At 45.8% G+C, this 23256-nt stretch overlaps 1 protein-coding gene and 1 long non-coding RNA gene across 2 annotated transcripts in view; both read left to right on the top strand.

Annotated features, from left to right (window-relative positions):
- The window catches only part of PLPP3 (phospholipid phosphatase 3), a 44091-nt gene extending 39777 nt beyond the window's left edge, over positions 1 to 4314 (top strand). Inside the window, exon 6 of the mRNA XM_061451161.1 lies at positions 4132 to 4314. Within this exon, the coding sequence (XP_061307145.1) occupies positions 4132 to 4257 (126 nt within the window). The 3' untranslated portion in view covers positions 4258 to 4314. The remainder of the gene's footprint in view (positions 1 to 4131) is intronic.
- Positions 4315 to 18341: 14027 nt separating this feature from the next.
- On the top strand, positions 18342 to 21572 carry LOC133268155 (uncharacterized). The gene is made up of 3 exons (XR_009742957.1): positions 18342 to 19630; positions 20368 to 20455; positions 21234 to 21572. It is a non-coding gene; the product is annotated as an uncharacterized LOC133268155 (long non-coding RNA).
- Positions 21573 to 23256: the final 1684 nt, after the last annotated feature.

Raw genomic sequence — 23256 nt, forward strand, 5'->3', positions numbered from 1 at the left:
CAAAGTGTGGCCTGATTGCGCGGCCCTATAACTCGAAGTGACACATATAGATGCTTAAAGTTGGCAGGGCAGGAGGGCACCAGGTCGGGTGGCTGCCTCGCATAGAAACAAAGGAGCTGGGGGTTATGGTTGTTCCTTTGTCTGTCCAGATTCCTGAAAGCAGGATTTGAGCAGCACACCACTTGCTTGATTTGTTTGGGTGGTTTTTTTTTTCCCCTCTTTTTTTATTAGCTGATGTAAAAATAAAGCAGTCTTGCAAGGTTTTAAGCAAGGCATTAAGTTTCCTAATGTTATAGTATGCAAGGAGAAAAATAGGTTATTTATGTACTTCCTACTCATTGATAATATTCCAAAGCTGAAACAAAAATGTCATTGTTGGGAAGCTCTCATGAAGTATTATTAACTCGCTGTTGGGTTTAGCCTGATGCCGATATCCCATGTGGGGCTGGCAAATTCACAGGGAGGAACTAGCGAAGTATCTGTGCACAGATGCATGCTGCCGCTGCTCTAATGCATGCTATAGGTCATGTCCTTCATTCCAGTATTGTCAGGGTGTTTCTCCAAGCCCTGGCAGTATTTTCCTATCCCAGGAGTCAGCTGGCAGTCCTGGGAGAAAAGACCCTGGGCCACACTGGGAACAGTGAAGGAGCTTGTCTCAGTCCGAATGCTGCCGTTTGCATGATGTGGTTTGTCGCAAATGCACATCACCAGGCAGTTTTACAAGGGGGTGTTTGCCTCTCCGCTTGCCTTTCTGCTTGAGAGGTGGGATAACGGCTATATATAAGAGGAATAAGGATCAGGCAATCCATCCCTGGATCCCAGCAGTGGTTTCAGAAAGACAATAGCTCTCCGGATGCTCCGGATGGGTGTCCGGATGCTTCCTGGCCAGGACAAGCAGCAGGTCTGGCTGTCCTCTCCCGGCCCTCCAGCAGCTGGGAGCTGTGGTGGGAAGGGGAGGCTGTGGCAGCATTAGGCTGTTTTCCTGTGTCAAGGTAAAGTGACATAGGAAGCAGCTGCCTGAGTTTCCCAGGCAGGCTCAGGTTTGCCTGCAAGCCTGAGGCAACCTGTGCTTCTCTTCCCAGATGGCTGTTGTATCCAAACCCTTTGCAGGCATGGCTTGGTGGCTGGGGACTTCTCAGGCAGCAGCTCAGGACTCAGAGCAGGGTTTAAACCCAGCCCTTGTCTTATTTCATCAGCTTGCAAAGAACCATCAGTAAGTTCTTTGCTGGTATGAGGTACCAGCAGACTTTCTTCCCTTTTGGGAGGTTGCAACAAGGGACAAGAGGAAGAGTCACCCCAAGACTCCCTGGAGTTTGCATTGAATGCATAGTTTAGCAGCTTTATGCTGCGATGTCCTGGGGGTTGTTGCTCAGCTCTGGGATCCAGGTCTTGTGTATGGGATGCTCCGAAGCAGAGGGAGGTACCTGGAAACTCATCACCTCCAACTCACCATGTGTGCTCCCAGACACGCCTTCCCTCAGCTAAGTCTTCAAGTGTCCACTCTGATAGTCAAGGGCTGTTAAAGCACCATAGTTTTCAAGGTGCAATTTCCAGTAGGAACCAACTGGAAGTTTCATCTCCAAGGGCTGACAGAGCTTAAATCCAGGTTGTGCTGCTGCAGACACATTTGTCCTTCAGTGCCTGAAATAACAAGCAGAAGACATTAGTGTCAAGTGCTTCCAGCTGATGAGACATTTGGACCCTGATCCAGGGTGAAATACGATGAGGATTTATTAAATGGAAATAGTCTTTATGCGTGTTTTAGGCAGCCTGTTATGTGTTGTGTAGTTTGTCTTGTCTGGTGAGAGAGAAGAGGGGAGATGTTGGAAGGACTTGCTCCTGGTGTTGCTCTGATTAGCTTAAATGAGTTGTTTTAACCTCTTTGTATCTGATTAAGTATTTCTTCAATATAATGAAAAGGAATAGGAATTCAGTGGCAATATAAGATATTGGCTTACTTTGTACAATACACACTCAGTGTTCTGCTGTCAAGTTTTCTTTATGGGTGGAGAGCACCTTCTACAGGAAATGGAGCTAATCCAAGTGAAAAACTGCACGTTTATTAGTCCTTTTTTGCGTTAAACAGTTCAAGCATTAGGAGGATTTAACACACTGTTTAACCCCCAAAGATCACGTTTCATGATTCCTTTAAGTGTTTGTATAACCTCCAGCCATGTTAAAGTGAAATACAGTTTAAAGAGAAATGAAAACTCTTACCCAACCCCTGCATTAAACCCTGAAAAGCAGTGAGCAGCACAGTAAAAGCTGAACTATGCAGGATGACACTCCGCCATAACTCATTCCTGTCCAAAATAGGGACCAGATTCGGTGTAATCCCCATATGCTTCTTGTGCTCTGCAGTCTTCTCCCATAAATTGATTTGTCATGGCTATCTCGGGGCAGAAATTGGACATCTTTTTGATTGAATCCAGCTCCCTGAGGTGGACAAGCGAGTGGGATGGCACCAGAAACACGCCAAGTGAGCCGAGCAGGGGTTTTACAGTTATTAACAACCAAAAGAAAATCATTGCCAGAGCAAAACAAGATGCTTTTACACTGCAATGCTGCAGCAAAGGGCCAGACTCCAACTTGTGATCTTTGGTGGGATCGGCTGAATCCTGTTACTTAACCAAAGGTACCAATGCTGCCACTTGGTTGCTCTGTAAACAGCTTCAGTGGCTCTGTTATACAACTAGGCAGCTAGACACCGGCATATACATGGAAAAAAAGAGAGGGTTTATATGTCAGCTCCTTCCCTGCTTTTCCATGAAGCAATAAAAGCCAAGCAACAACAGCTCAGTTTCCTGCATCCCCGGTTATAATTGTAGGAGTAAATTGCCACTTACAGCAGGTTCGCTATGTTCAGCTCAGCTCCTTATCTGCCTGTGCTGATAGGGACTTGCAAAAGTTGTTTCCAAGGACGACTTGACCTGCTGGGCTGGGCTGCGGGCATTTAGAATATGTGGAGATGCAGATGGGGAAAACCTTTGCTCCTCCTTTGCTGCATTATCCAGCCTGGATGCTTTCAGCTGATATTATTCCTTTTGAGCACCATGGACTTGGTTTGTTGGTTTTTTAACCTGATTTATCTTGTATCCAAGTATTGTGGGAGAAAACTCAAGTGTACTGCTAATTCCTACAACCACGTGCTGCTCCTCCTGGGGCTTCGGCTCAGCCAGCCCACAGCTTGGTCCAGACTATTGGTGCTTGAGGATGTCTGAGATGCGCTGGGAAATTAGGGCTGGCATTCAGCAGCAGGACCAAAGTTCGGGGCTTTAGTGCCAGCTAATGAAGTGATGACTCCTCACCACTTCTTGCTCCATGCAGAGGATCCGTGATGTCTGACTCTTTTCCCCTCTGGTGAGGGGCTGAAGTTTGGCAAGGGAGAAAGCGTCCCAGTCCTGGAGGACTGATAAGCTTTGTGCAGCGGCTGCCAAGGAGGATGTGGAAGTTTCCTCCCAGCAGTTTGTTTCTTATTGTGTTGCTACCTCCCGAATTGCCAAGTACTGACTTTTTCACATCCGGGTGAGGGGTTACATCATGGGATATTTAGGAAGAACTAGTCAGGAATAGTTCCTCTTTTCCTTAGGTTTTAGTCTCAGGATCAGACCCTGGCTCTATACCAGTACCTTGGTGGGGCATGAGGAGAGCATCACTCACCACTGACTCACTGCTGATAACTTTTCGGACAGCTTTGATTTGAAAGCTCTTAATTGCCTACCTGATTTCTGGCTGAATGAGTTGTTTCATGACAACTCCATCCCTACAGCCACTCACCAATGAGTCAGGCCAGCCCTTTGGAGACCTTTGTTATTTTATTGGAGCGTGGGGCCATGTATCTGTTTCCTGGCTTTTCAACCCATTCAGCCAGAGGTTTGGGCATTTCACTTGGTGATTACACAATGAGAAATGAAATTGTGCTGTAATGGTTTTAGGCTGTGTTTTGTAAGGTCTGAGTCTTCTTCCTTATTATGGTGGTAGCAGGCGCTGAGATTTCACTGCTATCAGTGTTACGGACAGACCTTCAATAGCACAAGTAGTGCTGGTTTTGCAGCTTAAAGATGTGAATATCTTCTGTAATTAAGTATCCCCCAATGTGACTGAATTTGCTTTTTCCTTTTATCCCTATAGGTCTTTTACGTCTCAGATCTCTTCAAGCCCAAGACAAAGACTTGCCTGCCTCCACCACCCATCCGGAAGGAGATCCTTTCACCTGTGGACATCATTGAACGGAATAACCATCACAACATGGTGTAGACCTTTGAGAAATTGGATGGGTGTTGTATTTTATTTTATTTTTTTTCTTTTTTTTTGTTTTTTTTTTTTGCAAAAAAAAAAATGACTGCTGACAGCAACTACCTGCTGCTCTCAAATCTCATCAGACAGTAGAATGTAGGGAGAGACTTTCTTGCCCGACCAGTAAAGTCTTACTCTGTGGTCTTCACAACTTGCAACATTTGGATTGAAAGGGGTTGGTGGTCAACTAAGTCCAAGCGACAATGGGAAAGGAATAAAAACACACAAACCACAAAAGCTGAACAAAGAGAGGTGCCGGAGTTCTGGATGTGCAATTGGTTTGAGTGTTCATGTTGTAGTGAACGCCAAATTGTTCATAGCCTAATGAACGCCAAGGGATTTTTGGAAAGCTGGCCATCTTAGGGGTATTTTTTATACTATGAAGATTTCCAATGCCTGCGAGGAAAAAAACAACTCACAAGTAAATTGTGTAGCACTACATGCGAGAAACAGCACTGAGTAAAGATCTGGGATTGGTTTGTAAGAGTTGCTTTTTTTTCTCTTCTTTTGATACTAGTATATTTTTGCCTCCTCTATTCCATACTGTGACTTAGTTTAGAAGAAGCTTGCCCAGTCCAAGGGTCTCTGTTCACACTACGTTTAACGAGCAGTCCTGAGACATGCAGTGAGACTGAATAACTCTGTGTAGAGAAGCCACATTTCTTCCTCTTATTCACTCATGAGGGTTCATCCTGCCTGAGCCCTTGGGCCTGTGCAGCACCCACAAATAGCCCTTCATGAAAAGAGCATCCCCAGTCATCCCTCCCTCAAATCCCAGCAGATTTTGTGTGCCCACACGAGCTGGCAAGTGGGTAGCAGCGGCTCTGCTGAAGACGCATTCGCACTACACCCTCGGGGCTGAGTCCTGGGGTAACTTTGATTCTGCGGTTTCGGGACGGGCTGCTGGGCGGCACGTCCCAGCCTGGGTGTCAGTTGGTTTGTGCATCCCTCCTTCCTCATCCTCCTCCTCCTTCCTTGGGCACCCCGGCATGCGCCAAGCAGGTACCAGGTCCTGTGCTGCGCTCGGTGACCCCGGTGGTGAATCAGTCGTGCCTGTATGGAACGCGATTCCTTCTTCTTTTCCCCAATTTTGAAGTTTATTTTTCTTGCCCAGAAGCCACGGGCTCTCGGTTTGCAGCCCTTTCACAAAGCGTGTTTGCAAAGGGATCCCGCAAAGCATGCAGAACGGCCATTTGCACATCCTTCTCACAGAATCCGTCCTATCATTTCAACTATAGCAAGCTATGATTTTTTTTTTATATATAAATATTATATAAATAATGTATAAAACCTTAAAAATTAACTATGTAAAATATTATTTCTGAAACAATTTTAGATATATCCACTATGACTATAAACTGTGTCCTGACCTGTGTTATTTACATTTTGCTGCTTAAAAAAGCATTTGAATTAATTTTTTTATAGTCGACTAAAATATTGTAGTTCTGTGGTAGTAATATTTTAATGAAAATAACTACAATTAGAGACATTTGTATAAAAAAATTCATATTAAATTGTCTGTATTTTTGTAATGTTCCATTTTGTAAAGAGAAGAATATTCAAAGACTTTTGTAGAATACAAAATTGAAGTTTGTATCTGCGAAATTATTGCTGTATAAATGTGCTTTTTAAATAAAAGCTCATAACACAACTAAACATCCCAGTGGGAGTTGTGTTCTGCCTTTGGGTTGACCTTCCCCAGTTAAAGGAATTAGGGCCGTTCCCCAGCGGGATGATTGGGGGTGACCCTTTGGGATTTGATGATGCATGACCGGCAGAGAGCTGGGCTTGTTCAGCCTGGAGAAGTCTCCTTAAGGGGAGACCTTAGAGCAGTTCCAGTGCCTAAAGGGGCTCCAGGAAACCTGGAGAGGGGCTTTGGACAAGGGCCTGTAGGGACAGGCCAAGGGGAATGGCTTTAACCTGCCCGAGGGGAGACTGAGATGAGCTCTTAGGCAGAAGCTCTTCCTGTGAGGGTGCTGAGGCACTGGCACAGGGTGCCCAGAGAAGCTGTGGCTGCCCCATCCCTGGCAGTGTTCAAGGCCAGGTTGGACACAGGGGCTTGGAGCAAGCTGCTCTAGTGGAAGGTGTCCCTGCCCGTGGCAGGGGTTGGGGCTGGATGAGCTTTAAGGTCCCTTCCAACACAAACCAGTCTGGGATAATATGAGGACATCTGGGTAAAATACCCAATGCCACTTTTGATGGAGTTCTCTCCGAATCACCCTACTGGAGAGGATAGGATGGGAACGCTTGTGGCTTTGCGTTGGACTGCTCTTGGCTATGCCGTCTTTGAGCAAATCCCTTTTTATTGAGGGCATCCCTTTTTCATTAGCAATATTATAAGCTTTCAAGAAATATTACTGAAATAAAACAGAATCTGAAGAGCCACAGCCCAGCTGCCGGGTGTCCTGGCCAGCCCCTGCCTAACTGAACTCACAGCTATGCTCTGCACAAACACTTCTTCCATGAAAAACAGGCACTTTGCAGCTGAACAGCAAACTTGCAGCTCGCTGGTTTGCAAAGATGTGGGTGGAAGGGGGAAAAGAGGGGAAATAAAAGAAGCCCACAACAACATGTGCTGAGATCCACACGTGTGCACCGCACACAGTTAGGAGGCAGCCTTGATTTTTTAAGTCCTTTCTTTCTTCCTCCTGCAGACAAAAAGCAGCTTCTCGGTGGTGACACATGGCCAGAGCTGCGTTTCGGCCACTCCTTGGATGCACCACATCAGCGAGATAAGGTGGCACAGAAGTCATTTGCAAGAATGCGTGACAGGAAGCAAATACCACATCAAACTGCAAATAAATAGCAGGTGGAAATGAAGGAAGCAGAACTCAGCTCGCACTCGCTATTATTATCCTAATTACTAGCAATGTTTTGTTACACATGGAAGAACTTTGTAGACCTGCACCTGTCCTAAATGCAAAGGGATTTTTCATGGTGCTGCATGTGATTTGGAAGTGTTTAGGGGTTGCGTGTGTTATAGAGGTGAGGCTTTAGCTTCAGGGCAATGGCTGTGGGGACAGACTCTTAATCCCCTGTTTAATCTGGAGAAGAGAAGGCTCAGCAGGGACCTTATTGCTCTCTACAGCTACCTGAAAGGGGACGGAGCCAGGAGGTGGCTGGTCTCTGCTGCCAAGGAACAAGTAATGGGACAAGAGGAAACAACCTGAGGTTGCACCAGGGGAAGTTTAGATTGGATAGTAGGAACAATTCCTTCCCCAAAGGGTGCCCAGGCATTGGAACAGGGTGCCCAGGGCAGGGCTGAAGTCACCAGTGTTCACAAGTGTAGACAAGGCCATCAGTGCCATGGGTTAGTGGTGGCCTTGGCAGTGCTGGGGTAATGGTTGAACTGGATGAGCTTAAAGTTGTTTTCCAACCAAGTTGATTCTATAACCCTGTTCTATGATTCCATGATTATCTTCAAAATCTGCTGTCCAGGTGTATGGCGGGAGGAGGAAACACTCATGAAGGGAGGAGCCTCATGGACCCCTTCACGTGCGAGGCTGGCTCAGATGCAGCAAGTGCTGGGTTGAGAAAAATGTTTGCTTGCACCTTAACCCCCAGCTACTTGGAAGAAAACAGGAATACAGATGTCTGGGTGAAAGAGGAGGGCTTGGAGAAGTGTCAGAGGGCAAATGGTACCGGAGGCGATAAGAGCCAGGGCACAGCCAGTGGCTGTGCGGATGGCAAATCATGGGACCTCACTCAGGATGTGTGGGTCAGGGTGGGGAGAGGGAGAAAAGGCCATGGATAAATCTGTAGAAGATAAATCTAAAGAAACAGTACAGTGTGGGGCTGTGTATCACCAGTGCCAAGTCCTATTTCTGGCTGAGCAATGGTGTTTCCTCCTCTGCTTCCTGTCTGACGTCCCGGTGCTGTCCAGTCTCATCTGCATGCTCATGCTGGGAGGGTAAGGATAGCTTTGCACTGCAGCCTGTGCCCAGAGGGGTGCAGCTTTGCCAGGGCTCACCCCTGGTGACTGCTTGGGAAATAAAAGGGAATGATTATTTCTCGAGTCATGGATGGAAGAAGGCAATACACGGTGACATGGTCCACAGAAGTCTTTCTGTGTTAGCCCAGCAGGGGTACATGTTTTGGTGCTACAGGAAGAGTGAGCACTGATATTAAATGATCATTTTAATGTAGCTTCATAGAGAAGTGAAAGCCAAAGGAGCAGAGGTCCACAAGCCGTGAGGATGGTGACAGAGTGTATCTATTGCCATCGCTTCCTGCAAGGCAGGAAGGAAGTGAAAGAGAAACAGGTGAAATGGAAAAGAAACCAAACCCAAACCCATACGAGCACTAGGATACCAAGCAACCACTTCTGTAGGTGGTGCCTGAGCGTTGTCTGTGTATGCAGCTGAAGCTTGCACCTTGCACGGCTGTGATGTTTGGTTCTTCACACAAACATGCATCAGCAGGGACGCTGAAGGGCCGGGAGACTTTGGGGATGGAGGTTTACATGCTGCTCTGCACGCTGCAGCTCTCTGCAGCTACCCCAGCGAAGGAGATGGATGAGCAAACTCATATGCAAACAAAGTGTCTTGCTGGTTGCTGGATGCTGGTTGTGGCCTTTAGTGCTGCAAACTCTGGGCTCTGCTCATGCGATGCTAATCGGAGGCTGTGGAGCACCCGTCTTCCTTTGATGCTCGGGCCTGGCTGGCAGATCCTTTCTGTACAAGGGGATGTTCTGGTCAAACCTGTCTTTTTTTTGCACAGAGACCGGTTCAGCGTGTTTTCACAGGCAGGGATTCGTGTGTGCACCTGACTGCCATGGGAGCAGGTCTTTTGTTCCAGGGTAAGAAAGGTTTACGCAAGCCCCAGGTTCGGCAGTGTTTCAGTGTACCTAAACAGCTTCACTCAGCAAGAATGCTTGGCAGCCTTCAGAGACTGGAGCTGTTGTACTTCTGCTCAATGGTTTTTGGATATGAAGGTCTCAGTCAAGGAAGGGGGAGGGAGGAGGTTCGTCCCGCAAGCAGAGACCTGTTTTTCTTATGCTCCAAGCCTGCCTTGTTTTTGGTGTCCAAAGTTTTCATCCACCTGGCTGTAATGATAACTAGCATTCAGTCCTGGAGCCAGAGGATATCTTGGGTTGAGGTCCTGCAGCACCAGAGGGCTGATGTCAAGGCCACGTCCATGGTTGGGGTGCAGCACAGCCACCCTTGGAGCCATCACCCCATGTCAGCTGCATTCCTCCCCTTTCTCTTGACACACCCTCTGCCTTCATCCACCATTCTCCTCCCAAAAGGCAAGTGATTCCTACCTTGTGTTTACTTCTAGAGACCAGATCAGAGGTTCAGGTTTTATGAATGAAGTGAATCACTTGCCTCCCGGCTTCTCTAAACATGGTCCATCTACCTGCCCACAGACACGAGCTGCTGCCCGTCTCCTCCAGACTTTCCCACCCTTGTTCCCTCGGTGCCAAGTGATGGTCACAAGTTGGCACAACTCCAGTGGCCAACTGCTTGTCTTACCAACCTCCATCGAGGTCAAACAGAAGCTGCCACCTTCACAGAGGAAAGCAGGAGGTAGAAAACAACCTCCTGTTGACTCAGCGGAGGGGAGGGGGGGTGAAAGAACACACAAACAAACCCCAAACCCCAACAACTTTCAATTATCACCTTTGCACGCCACCCCCACTGGCACCAGCCGGCGCAGGAGTGCCTGCGTTAGCTTGTCTTGAGTTATAATTTCCTCGGGGCACAGACTACACCTATGTATGTGTTTGGGTAGTAGTGATCAGACTGGTTGTGATGAGTCCCCGCCCCATCCTATCTGTAGCTAGAAGGGAGCGAAGTCACCGGGAAGCTCTCCTTAGCTTTCCTTAGAAAGTCTCGTTCTGCCAGTTCCTGCCTTGCTCTAGAGCCGCCGACTGCTACCGCGGCTGTAGCTCGCAGGCAACGCTGCTTTTAATATATAGTGGCACAGCCTTGCGTAGCATTTACTTTTTGTCTTTAATCCAGAAAACAACCGTCTCGGGTCTTTGTTTTTTGCTGGTTTATCTCTCATCAGGTGACTCTCCTGTGTTTTGGGACATGTGAAGTGTGAGGCTGCCAGCTCATTCACTGCTGGTGGCAAAGGCAGCAGCACCTGCAGTGATTGAAGGCATGAACTCTCCAGGGTTTGATCTCAGTTCACGCTCAGGGTTCATAACCAGCGGGAACAATGGGCTATTCTTTAAGGAAAACACCTTTTAGTGTTTCCACGTGTCAGCAGAAAGGTGAGGAAAAGAACCACCAAAACACCAAAATATGTGTGTACACACACATCTACAGATGGGAGAAATGGGAGCTGAGGGGAATTCAGCCTGCTCCAGAAGTCTTTGAAGTGATTCAAACTATAGCAAAGCTTGAAATAATGGGACTTCTTTTTCCCATCCGAAAAATGGCCAAAATGAAACAAAGCCATCACTTAGCTTGTACAGAAACTGGTGTGAAAACTTGGCTTTCCAGCCGTGCTTTGACATCTCCATTTCCAGGTGTGTGGTGTGAGTGCATGCTAGCTAAGGTCAGCCTGAGATATAAATTAACTAAAGGAGCGTTTAATTCATGCTAGGCTGATTTTTCCCCTGGAGAAACATGAGGAATGGAACGGGAAGAACTGTGCTGGTTTAATAAGGAACTATAGAAAATGTAATAAAATCTAAAATAAAAGAAACCCTTTTTTTATCCAAAGGAGGAAGGGAGCCAGATCTCCCATGAGCACCATCGTTTCAAAAGGACCTGTCTGCTGCACAAGTGCATAATTTGCTTATTCTCAAAGAAATTTTAGTGCTGTCAAAGGCAGATTAGTACCATTGCTCCAGCCTCACGGAGCTTGTCTGAACAAGAAAAGTTAATGTTTAATATGAAGTAAAATTTTAATCCATTCCATTACACTGTGTAGTGTAACACACTTAGTTCAGTTTTAAGCAGGATTAGTCCTGTTCGCCTCAAGCCAAGTAAGCACAAGTATAACTCCAACTGATATAAGCCCTGCTCAAATTAAAGGAAAAATAGCTACCAAGGCTTAGATGAGGGGAAAAGACCACTGAAGCTTTTTGTTCTTTCCATGGGAAAACAATAAAAACTATAAGAAGTCTATGAAACTTCTGCTTGCAAATAATGAGATGATTGCAGCTGAAAATGTACTACTTAATTCAGGAGAGGTAGTTCTTTTTGGCAGAGCCAGCTCAAGCATCCCCTTGAATGGATGTGGTGTGGGAAGGGGCTGGTTAGACATGGCACGTCCAACACTGCCCATAAACAAATGAATCAATGCCAAGTCCAGCAGGGTGTAGGATGCTTCATCCCTCACTCAGAAACAAGCCAGCAGCTTTTACATGTAGCCTTATAGCCTATGGCTAAGATATTACAAGTCCTTTAGAAAGACATCCAGGCTTGATTTAAAGGTGCCAAATTATATTGGACTTACCACATCCCTTGGCCAGCTATCCCATTGGCTCATTGGTCTCACTGTTAAAAATATCTTATTAATGCTTCCCTTGTTTTTCATTACTAACTGCTTCTGTGTTCCCATGCCCCATATCCCTTTACTTTTATTTATCAAAAAAAGCTTTTTCTTATTAAATGGATGCCATTTTCCCATAGCTGTATCCCCTGGTTAACTTTCCATGGGGTTTCCTCATAAATAATGCTTCTAAGTTTAAAGCTTGCTCAGTTTTTGTTCAGGCTTTTGCTTCCCTTACAAGAACATAAGAAAAGCTGCAAGTTAAATCAGCGGGGAAGGGAGTAGCTGGGGACCAATTTTGCTTTGTACAAGCAATTAGATAGGAGCACCTTCTGCTTGTAGGTCAGATTTAATCTGATGTTCTCCAAGAGGAGAGATTCCTTATCAGGCCTTAACCCCTCCACCTTCCAGGCCCCAGGAGAAGAGCAGCTTGATAGCATTTGCCCTCTGTCGTGCCTTCTTCGGTCAGGCACCTTATCTGCTAGACCTCAGGGTACTTCTGAAAAACAGATAATCCTCTCTCAAGGGGTTGTCTGTAGCTGCAGAAGAGGCCTCTTTTCAAAATGAACGTTCATGACTTCCGTAACAACGTGTAAGATGCTTTTCTTCAAGCCAAGTTGATGGGTAGGCAGCATTTCCAAGCTTGGGAGTGAGGGGTAAGTCACTTGATGCTTGGTATAAATGAGGTATGATGCTGTTGGGCCTCTGAACTGGGCCAACATGGCAGAACATATGGCAAAAGTCTTAAAGGTTTGGAGATGACTTCTTGGGGTGAAGTGAAGCTGGAGGGCTAAGAAGTCTTGGAAAGATTTCATCATGGATTGACACGTACCTTAAAATTCACACAGCACGACATTTATAACCCTTCCAGCTTTCCAAGGGAGCTGCAAAATAGCTAGAAGTTACCTCTATGCTAAATTCTTGCACTGCTGCTGACATACCAGTAGAGCCAGAGCAAAGCCAAATGCAGATTTGACCTTGCTGAAGGCAGACAGCAGTTGATAACAAATAACTGCACAGACACTAGCGAACGTGAGCTGAACAAAAGGCTGCAGAAGACTTTCCACCCACCGCATGCTAATAGGTAAGAGAAGGGATGCTCTGCAGAGGATTACATCTTCACTCCTATTCATTGAGGACAGAATATTCAGATAACTGTGTGCCTGCTCCTTGTCTGAACTGGCACTGAAAACAGGAAGGCAGCTGCCTTTCTAAGCTCCTGCAGGAAGATTTGAATAAAGAAGGCAAGCTTAATGGAGGCATTAAGCCATGCATGTCTTATCTTGCAATGAAGGGAGCTGTTCCTCACGGAAGTGGGCCAAGCTGGGCACTGAGCAGGTGGATTAACCATTCAGAGGAAAGAGCATGGAAAGTAGCTTTCTTGCAGAGCAGGTCCCCATACAAATTAAGTATAAGGCAGCATGGATTAGTGCTTAAGCTAATGAACCACCAGTCAGACCTCTCTGGGAGAAGATATTAGCACATAGCGGTACAGCCTTCGACAGGCTGGCACCTCTGCAAGGAGCCAGAGGGGTGGGGAGAGAACAGGCTGCCTGTAGCCAACCTCCCAAAATGCACATTGTGCTTTAATGGGAACCTAACAAAAACATTTCCAGCACCGGACCTGTAATGAGCTTTCAGTTTGCCCCAGGATGTTTTCTCCCAATTTGGTTATATTTATGAGCAGCTAGTTTTGCTTAAGTACAGAAGGGGGGAAAAATTGCTTGGATTGAGCTCCACTTGACCCTGCGCTCACTGCTGCAACGGGGAAGGGGAGACCTTTTGGTGTGGTTCACGACCATACATCAGCTGCTGTGCTTTATGTTTAGTTATGAAGGAAAATACATACATTTTTGCAGATAAAACCCAGGCAATCAAGGGGTTTATGGAAGAGAAGGTAGCTTAAGAACATAGAGAGACAAACTCATTGTACGTTACCAACACGTACAGGATTGGGGTGAGGCTGGGGCATGGAGATGGGTTTGGTTCTGAAGCAGTCACTCTGCCTATGGAAAAACCTTTCGTGGCTGGGTTTAGGTACTCCAGGAATTTGGGGCGGCTGTCAGGAGCATATCCTCAAGGATACAGAGAAGGGAAGTGTATCCTCAAGGGACATTAGTATGGTATTTTCCCTTATCTACACTATCAGCCAAGGTAGGTAACCTTATGCAAAGGAAGCCAATTTGCTGGTATTTCTAGTTATCAAAAGTGTTTGGGGTTTCTCCTAGCCATTCCTCTCTTTCTTAAGGCAGCTTTGAGTTTGGGATTTCCCTTGAGAAATTTCAATATTTTACTGTGTATTTTCCTTCTGAATTGAGACAGAAAATCAAAATATTCATTTTGATTTTTCTTATTTTATTTCCCCCCCCTCTGGAATGGGAAATTCCAAACAAGCCCCATAAGGAAATGTTAAACATTTTTGTGCAAATCTATTTGCCCATCGAGATTGCAGCCCTACATAGTTGTAGGCACTAAGCACAAAGAAGAGTCCTTGACTCTATCACTTATAATGTCAGAGCATTCAAGGAGCATATTTTTATTTTCTTTAGTACTTCAAGACATAGTACAAACAGCAAAAGGAGATTTATTCTTCTTAAGCAAGCATAGTAAGCATAGGCTTGTTCTTGGCCAGCCCACCAGCTTGGGTAGAAGGAGAAGTACGGTGAGCTAAGCTTGTGTTCACTAAGACAGCATCTGTGTGAGTGCATTTGCTTCCCAACCTGTGAGATATTGCCTGGAGCCTTGCTCCTGAGCTCAGAAAAACTGGTCCTCTTGGCATAGCTGCCAGGTTTCTTACCAGAGTTTACCTGTCTCCTTCCTTGCCCCAAGCTGTGCAGACACCCGGAGCTAATCTCTCCTAAGGGCTTAGAGGATGCTAGAAGTAATGCAGCCATCCCTGGGCTAAAACCTCAGAGGAAAGTGATATTTGTTGTAACAACCCATATCCTGTCTCTAAAGCAATGCAGAGAGGTGAAGTGGGCATTAATATGCCAACAATAATGAAGTATGGGGATTAAAATGACTCCAGTGGTGCAAGTCACCCAGCTCTGGTTTCCAATGCAGTTTGCTCTGTGGCACCTGCCAAGTACCTGAAGGTCTGGGAATCTCAGTGTTGCTCTGTGAGGTTATGTAGATGCTCTGATCCTGCAGATTTTAATAGGAGCTGGTGCTAAAACTGGGAGCACGGGGTCTAAATAACCTTTTATGCAAGGGCCCCATGTCCTGAGCATGAGCCCTGCACGCTCCCATGCTCTGCTACCGAGACACTATGCTTGCCATAAATAGCATAAGTCATATAATGCTTAATCTGCATAAGTCCATCATAATTAGATAAAAGTCAAGTGAAACATCCTTTGCCTTCTGTAAATAACTAAGGCCAGAGTCAAAATAAGTGCCAGCAGACAGAACATGCTCTTACAGCAACGGGATTTCCAGGAATGCTGCTTTCCTTACCAAAAAACCTCTGTTGTCCGAATGCGCTCAGCATTTGAGCAAACAGGGGCTAAGTTAAAGTGAGAACTAACTGCCGGGGCTCAGCAGCACATGTTTCACATTAAGGAGCCGTTTGAGGGGCCTATGTGGCTTAGTGGATAAATCATCAGGTTTGTCCCCTTGCAGCTCACAAGTCCAGAATAGCCTGTGGTCCTAAAGGAGAGAAAACTCAGCCTAAGCTCAATAGTTTCCACCACAGAGGTTGTGGTCTGGTGTGAAATGTAAACCCCAGCCCCACCTTACGTGGGACCTTGGGAGCAGTCACAGGATGCAACAGTCCCAGTCCTACCATGCACATGGGTCCCCTTCTTTAGTCCCAGCCTTGGGAGCAAGTACTGTCTATTGCTGAAACATGGGAAAAGCAACGAAAACAGTGATGAAACACAAGCTGAGGATCTAGCACACAAATAGCAAAGGAAGGAGAGATAAATACTACGATAGTCTTGAAATATCCATGGAGGAAACCAGCCAGGAGCCAGTTTGGCTACAGGGGGATGGGCTGGAAGCTAATGGTAGATGATCCTGATATTATCAAGTGGCTAAGTGGATTTCTAACCACTATTTTCATGAAAAGAAGCTGAATGTCACATCCTAGAGATCAGGTTCATTTTCTTGGGGGGAAAAGAACAGCTAAAAGCCTTTGAGGTCCTATTCAAGCAATCATGATTGTAAGGAGCTGGGAGGAAGCTGGGCCTGATGTACGAGATGCCAAAGACTTGAACGTGGTAAACAGGGATATTTGTTTTGACAGCACACCCTGTACACAGGAAACACCAAGCAATAAGAGGGACGACTCTGCACAGGAGTTCCCAGTCCTATATTTAAGAGCAAATCAAACTAAGGGAGGACCCTGCAAATTATAGACATCTGCAAATAACCCCAGACCTTTTGTCTCAGCTGTGGGAAGATCCTGAGGACACTGATAACAGAGCCCGCATTGCACAACGCTGGGAAACAGGGGACCTGGTGCTGTGTCCACTCTGCACAGGATCTTGGCTCTAACTCTGGCTACAGGCTGCAGGGGAAGGTGGAGAAAGCCCAGGAGAGGATAATTATGGAATAACCTGTTGATGGAGGAAGTGGCTTCCCAACCTCTCTTTACTTAGGGCTTGAGCTCTACCCAAAAGCATGAAGATTTATAGCCCTCCCTATGGTTGTGTTGTTTCGTCCTTCTGGCCAGATTAGGTTAATAAATGAGAGGTAGGAAAAAACTGCTGAAAAGCAAAGCCCCTAAAGCAATGCTGTGTCACATCATTAAATAAGGGGACTTTTTACTTAAGAGGAGTTGTTTGAGCCATAATTAGAGCTAAACTCCCATTTGGAAAATGGCTTTCAGTCTATAGGGGCTTCTCCTGTAATTTTAACAGGATGCAGCATTCGAATCCTCACCCTCTATTTTCAAAGGCAGCATAAAGTGATCATATACTATTAAATAGCAGCTGTTCTTCAGGCTGGAAGGGGCTCCTCATTGCTGTGTGATTCTGCTATGCACAAAGGCTCTTTCTGAAACTAAATACTCTCTGTATATGTCAAATAGTATTTGGTTCTCATTCCTGAGGCCTGCACACAATTTGTTATAGCAAAACACGGGCTGAAAACTAACCTGACTTGTGTGCCAGAATGAGTATTGACTGGGAATTTCCAAATCCCAGCATCACTGGGGCAGCTGGAGCTCAGAAGATTATCAAAGGCAAAGATATTGCCATGTCCTGAAACACGGGTTAACCATGCTGGCAATATTTACTGTCCCCCAAGACCAGATTGGGTACAGTGAGAATGTGATGGCGTGTTTCAACGTGTTGCCTCATCGCTGTTTCAATCCAAAGCAATTATGAATCTATAACCCAGCTCCGAGGTCACCAGGCAGCTTCTTTGGTGATAATAATAATTACATTCCTTGCATTTACACTGCATTTTTCATTGGTAGATCACAGGAGACTTCATCAAAGCAGGCAGCAATCGTCACTTCCCATTATTACCAGCAGAGAAAATGAGGTGCAGGGAAGGTAAACATCTTTTTTTGTCCCAACATAGGGGTCAGCTGAGGGGGGTGGCAGGAATTAGGAACCCCATGGGACCTTATTCAAAGGAGGAGCCATAGCTACTCTTTTAAACAGATTAGCATGAGGTTGCCCAAAGCCTAATGGAGAAGAGACAGCTGCAAAGTTTTAGGTGAACTACTCCTGCTTTATTTATCTTCTCTTTGCATTCTTCAAAAAGAAGCATTTCATGGAAACAAGGTTTTTCTAACAAAGCTCTCCTGAAGAAAGGTTGCTTGACATCATAAAGACACTTTGTGGTATGAAAGTGAGTGCGTTTAGAAGCAAAGGCCCTTCGAAGGAGATGTGGGAACCCCAGACGTGTGTCAGAGTTCATGGCCAAATCTCCTCATCCCTGATGGTCATGGTGCAGCTGGTCCAGACTGCTCATAAACACATGGCTCATCCAGCCATCTTGCGTGCCAGAAGGCTCCCACTTTAACTACTTCTCCAAAAAGGGTTTAAAATGCTTACATCCCCCAATGTCTGGATTGTGACCAGTTGTGGGACAAGACACGAGCTGTCTTCCTATCTTTAGCAGCTTTGAAAGGTGTTGGTCTCACATCCACTTCCTGGCAAGCAGGGCTAAGTTTTGATGCTTCAGCGATTTTATCTGCCTGTCCTTATGTGGGAAGTTTCCTGCCCATATTTAAACCTTGCGTGGAGTCTTTTCACTGTCACTGCCCCTAGCAAGAGACTTGCAAAACAAAAAGAGAGTTCAAGAGAGCAGAACCAAAAGTGATGAATCTCTAAAAATGTCCTCCGCTTTATATTCTTAAGACAGACATTTATATTGCATTATCCAATTGTACCCTTTCACTGCACATCACTTTTAATCAGATTCCCGTTTCATTCCAAAATTGAGGTCTGGGGAAAATATAAATTCATTTTTTTAGTAAGAAATGTTGCCTTCTTGGAAATCAAACCACCAAACAAACAGAGCAAACAAAAAAGAAACCAAAAAAGCCTCCTCTTGGTTCTTTCTGAGCAGTTTTCAATACTTGGAGTTGTTCATAATGTGTAAAGTCATTTGTGCTTTGCAGTCAGCAATGCTTTGGGCTTTTGCCTGTAGTTGTGGAAAGTTTGAGCAAAAATATCCCAGTGGGAGTTATTTCAGTTCTTCATACACATTTTGGTGTCAGCAAGGAACTGAGGTCTTCGAGATGTTATTTCTCACCATTTTGCAAGTCTACACTTCATTTAATAGTTGTCTGAATCAACTCCATGAAAGCTTTTATTGCTATTATTGTCCTGTCCTCCTTCACTAGCACAGGCTATTCCTTACTGGGTTTGCACGCAGGGGACAAAAGGAAGACTGGCTCCCAGGTTCTTTTAAATCCAAAGGTGCACTTCGCAACTCTAATTGCTTTAGGTCGGTTTCTATTCATTCCATTTTGCATTCGAGGAGGGGCAGGCTCACAACAAAAGCCACGTTATCAGCTCTGCTGATCTCTGTGCTTTGCGCTGCTTTGGTTTTCTTTATCCCCCTCAAAACAGCTGGGCTACTGCGAGGCAAATGGTTGCAGACTGCAGACTCCTGAACTGGAGGCTAAAACCCCTCGTGTCCTGCAGAAGCAACAGAGCATTTTATTGAGAGGCGTAACCGTGATTATCTGGGGGCCAGGGCTGTGCTTGCTGGCAGCTCCCAGGACAGATTTGTGTCTCCACTGAGTTTTGTGCAAGACTGGCCAAGTTTCATGTCCCCAGCGAACCTGAAATGTGTGTTGTTTTGTGTTTTACACAGCTCCCAAGGGCAGAGAGAGGAATTAAACCCATCCAGAGCGGGGCCCTTTTGCTCTCAGTGAAGGAGGATCTGGCATGGAGGTGCTAATGTGCCTAATAAAGCCATCACGGTGGGAAAGTGTCAGGAGTCTCTTTTCCAATGCAGCCCATCTAAATACCAGTCCTCCATGACGTGTTTTGGGCTATAAAAACTATCAAAGTAAAGGGTCTTTGCATTGAATTCACTTCCCAAATGGATATCCTCCGTGGTTGACCTCCGGGGAGCTTCACGAGCTGGGCTTGGAGCATCAGTGGCTGCTCAGAGAGACAGTGCCTGAGCGGAAGGATGGCACACTGTCATGCAAAGCAACCACTACTTTAGAATGTGATATGGAGACAGAAAATGGAAGAGGAGATGGTTTTCCTTGGGAGATAGGACCAGGAGATCTTGGTTTCTGGCCTGGCAGGTGATTACCATCCCCAGAGGATTCTGCAAAGTGAAGCACCCTCGAGAGCCTCCTGCCATCGAGTGGCACCACAAACCCTCCTTCTCTTCCAAGGAGATAAAACCAGTCTGCGGACACCATTCGTTTAATCTGATTTAGATACAGCTGGTGTGCTGGGAGCTGAAGGTAATTTATTTCTCTTGGCTGACGATCCGCTCCCTTCCAGGGCTGCGTTTTCCAAGTGCTCTCTGCTTGGCCGCAACGTTTGTACCTCTGACAATTACTGTTATTTTAATATTAAGCTTAGAGCTAATGTATTAGGCTAATATATTAAGCTGGTAGACTCTTTAGGCAGCCTTTTTTGGTGACACATGAAGGAGATTTTATAGATAGGCTGTTCAAACCCAGTTCAACCCTAGTCTGGCATTTAACTGCGGCTTGCAGAATATAATGGCTGAATGCATTTAGCCCATGCCCACAATAACTCTCTTTGACTGCAAAAGAAGTTCCAATAAACATGTCATTCAAATGCGAATGTATTCCAGTAAAAATTAGTGAGCTGATGCTATGAATAACCTGCAGAGCCATAGTGTAGTTTCAATTGCCCTCCCATCAGACGGGACGAAGATGATTAACACCAGATCAGCCATGATATTTATATTGCTTGGATCGTGGTGTGTCATAAGCAAATGCAAAATTGCATACTGTATTGTAACAGCAGGGATGGGAAGAGCCACGTAATGAGCTGGTTTTACAGTGAGAAACAAATGGGATTGTAACACAACCCTGGAAACAAGGGAATGCTTCCAAGCAGGGTGAGGAAAAAGGACAGCGGTGTGTGAGAGCAGTGCTGGGAATTATTCTTGGGTTAAATGAAGTGATTTATAGAAACGCAAGTGTTGCATGAGTGTTTTTTCTTGCAGCAGCTTCGTATGATACAGCAGGCATTTGAATAAACACCGCGAGCAACATACTCCCAGACCTGGCCAGCTTGGGAGAGCATTTCATAAGGTGAGCGATTCCTGTTTGTTTCTACTAAAATCAATGACCACAAGTTTTTCTTTTATTCTCTTTCTATCACCCCCCCCCCCCCGCCCCATTTTATTAATAACAGGGTTCCCTCCTGTGAATCTGCCCCTCTAATGAGTCCCTCCCCCACCTGCGGCCCCTTTCCACCCAGTGCCCTTTTGTAAGATCTCTTGTCACCAGGGCTCTGCGAAGACTTAGGCGTATAATGGGAAACATGTGTCTTTCCCTGGCGCTTGCAATCTTACCCCGAGGAGCTCCAGCGAGGGCTGAAATGGGAGTGCTCTCTGCGGAGCCAGGGAGCTGATGGGGAAGAGCTCAGATCCAGAGGCAGCAACTTGGGTGTTTTTTTTGTTTGCTCTCAGAAGTGCAGGGTCTCACACAAGAACCATAGCAGCAAACGGCGGTTTCTGCTGCGGAGGTGGGGGGCACATTGGGAAATAGTGCTTGTGGCAAGCAGCCTGGAGCAAGGGGGAAATAAATGGGTTTTTAGATGATGGCAACCCCGAAACTGGAGCCTCAGCCTGACAGCTTTGCACATTTTCATGAGCAAGAAGAGAAAAAGAGGAAAAAGCTGAGGGAGACACAGAGAAGCTGGGTAATCACTGGGGCTTTTAGATTATTTTTCATGTCTCAACACCATCAAAAAGAAAAGTGTTTATCATAATACTGCATGCACGATATGTGATATAGAATATACATATATATAGGATAACAGGCCTCATCCCTCACTGTGATTCATTCAGAGTGTTTTAATCCGTAGGTTTCTAGACAAAGGAGACACAGCAAAGAAATCAGTGCACTGCACAAGGACACCAGGCTCAGAGCATGGGTAAAGTTTACTCCAGCGATAAAACCTGCTCATCACCTTGGCTACCTCCTTATATCTTCTAGGGTACCTGGTAGCCAGAAATACAGTCCAGAGCAATGAGGACCCAGACCCGATTGCCATGTCTAAAATCTGAACGTGCCTTGGCCTCATCTGGCTTTGAACACTGAAATAACAAAGCGCAAGGGATCTGGCCGGTGTCTGACAGCCAGAGCTTCTGGGTTTCCAACAGCCAACTTCAGAATAATAAAGTATCAGGCTAAGGCTGAGGCACGTTGTTGTTTCCTTGCGAGTTCACTTGCAAAGGTCACTGCTCCTCTCTCCCCACCCCACTGTCTCTCCCTCTCTGCAAGTCTTTTGTTTGTGCAAGGCTTCAGGAATTAAAACCTCATTTCAAGGGTTATAAGTAGACCACAGCAGCGATACATTGCACTGATTATCAGCAGCAGGCGAGCTTTCCCCTGTCAGCTCTTTAGCTGCAGCAGTGTGCAAGATCTATATGGCTTACACTGATTTTTCCTGCCTGTAAAAGTTTCTTTTCCAGCTAACAGGGACCCCATTGCATTAGCAGAAAAGTCTTACCATGATAAATTACATAGGATTATATTGTTACAGGGAATTGCCATCACCTCAGCAGTAATAGAAAGAAGAGTAAAAAAAGATAAATAGATAAAAACCCTGCAAGAAGAGAAATGGCCCTGGTAGGGAAGCAGATAGATGTCTTCCTCAGGTGAAAAGATTCATTTATGGCGAGAGTGCACTGGGAAATCTTTGTCTGAAAGAGCCAAGTTATAGGAAAGTAGTTGTCTTGATGGAAAAGGTGGGGGTTTAGGGGTTCCTAGGGGTTTAAGTTTTCAAAATCTGGAGTTCATTTGTTGGTGCAGTGATGGGAACAGCATTTTCAGATGTGGACAGCAATTGGAAATGGCCTCATTTTTGGGTAGATAGATGGAGATACCTTGGAAGATGCTGGATTTCCCAAAAGCAGATGATACCTCTCCATGGAAAGCCAGGCATCTTATAGCAGGACCCCTGAAAACTGACAGAGACCCGAATCACTCAGTGCCTTTGCAAACAGGCACATCACCGATTAAAGGCCTGACAGGAATGTTATCTTTCCTGGCCTCTTGCATAACAGAAGCTAGATAATTAAATTGTATAATCTTTGCATCAAGCCTGTAATTCCCTGATTGCATTACAGTACATCTTTGAGAAAAAGACATCTAAATGCCCTGAGAAGCATCCCGCCTCCCTGAGCAGTCTTCACAGTTGCCCATTAGAAAGGGTTATGATTAGAAATGGTTTAACATTTCCACCTCCCATTCAGCCTGATGTTGTCTGGGTTGAGATTCCAGCCCTGGCATCATTTCTGCTGGCTCAGTGAAAGACTGGTTTGCCATCAGTAACCCTTTCCTTGCTGTAGGGACCATCCAGCTGTGATGGAGCCACCTCTTGCTCTTCCCCTTGGTTGAACCAAGGAGGTGCTCACCCCAGCCAGGTTTTCAAGCATCGTTTTTCACGCGTGCTTCCCTAAACCCCCAATAATTCACCAGTATCCTCTCCAAAGTCCAGCCTCCACGCCAAGCCTGAGCCAGGCACGTTCCCAGCAGTGCTACACACAGTAGCAGCAACACTCGCCTGCTCGTAACGCCAGCCTCTGCCTCTCTTCTGTTTCTCTGTATCATTATGTTGATGTAATAAATATGCAGAGGAGCTCCAGGCACCGGCTGTTTCCTTTGTTTGAAATGTTCTACCACGTTCTCCCAACTGGATATTATGGTATGATTATATACATGCCAGAGAAATAGCTCCCGATGTCAGTGCTGCTTTTATACTGCATCTCTGTCCTTCCCTCTGCGTTTCCCATCCCACATTCACACGCTCCCATTACATGGCTAGCCTATATTTTACTCCCTCTGTTCTTGCTGTAGCTCCTCTCGGTAAGGGAAGTTTTGAT

Source organism: Pezoporus flaviventris, unplaced genomic scaffold, assembly GCF_033815535.1.
Source record: "Pezoporus flaviventris isolate CSIRO_AGI_PZ_B2104156 unplaced genomic scaffold, CSIRO_AGI_Pfla_v1 ptg000013l, whole genome shotgun sequence".
NCBI lineage: Eukaryota > Metazoa > Chordata > Aves > Psittaciformes > Psittacidae > Pezoporus > Pezoporus flaviventris.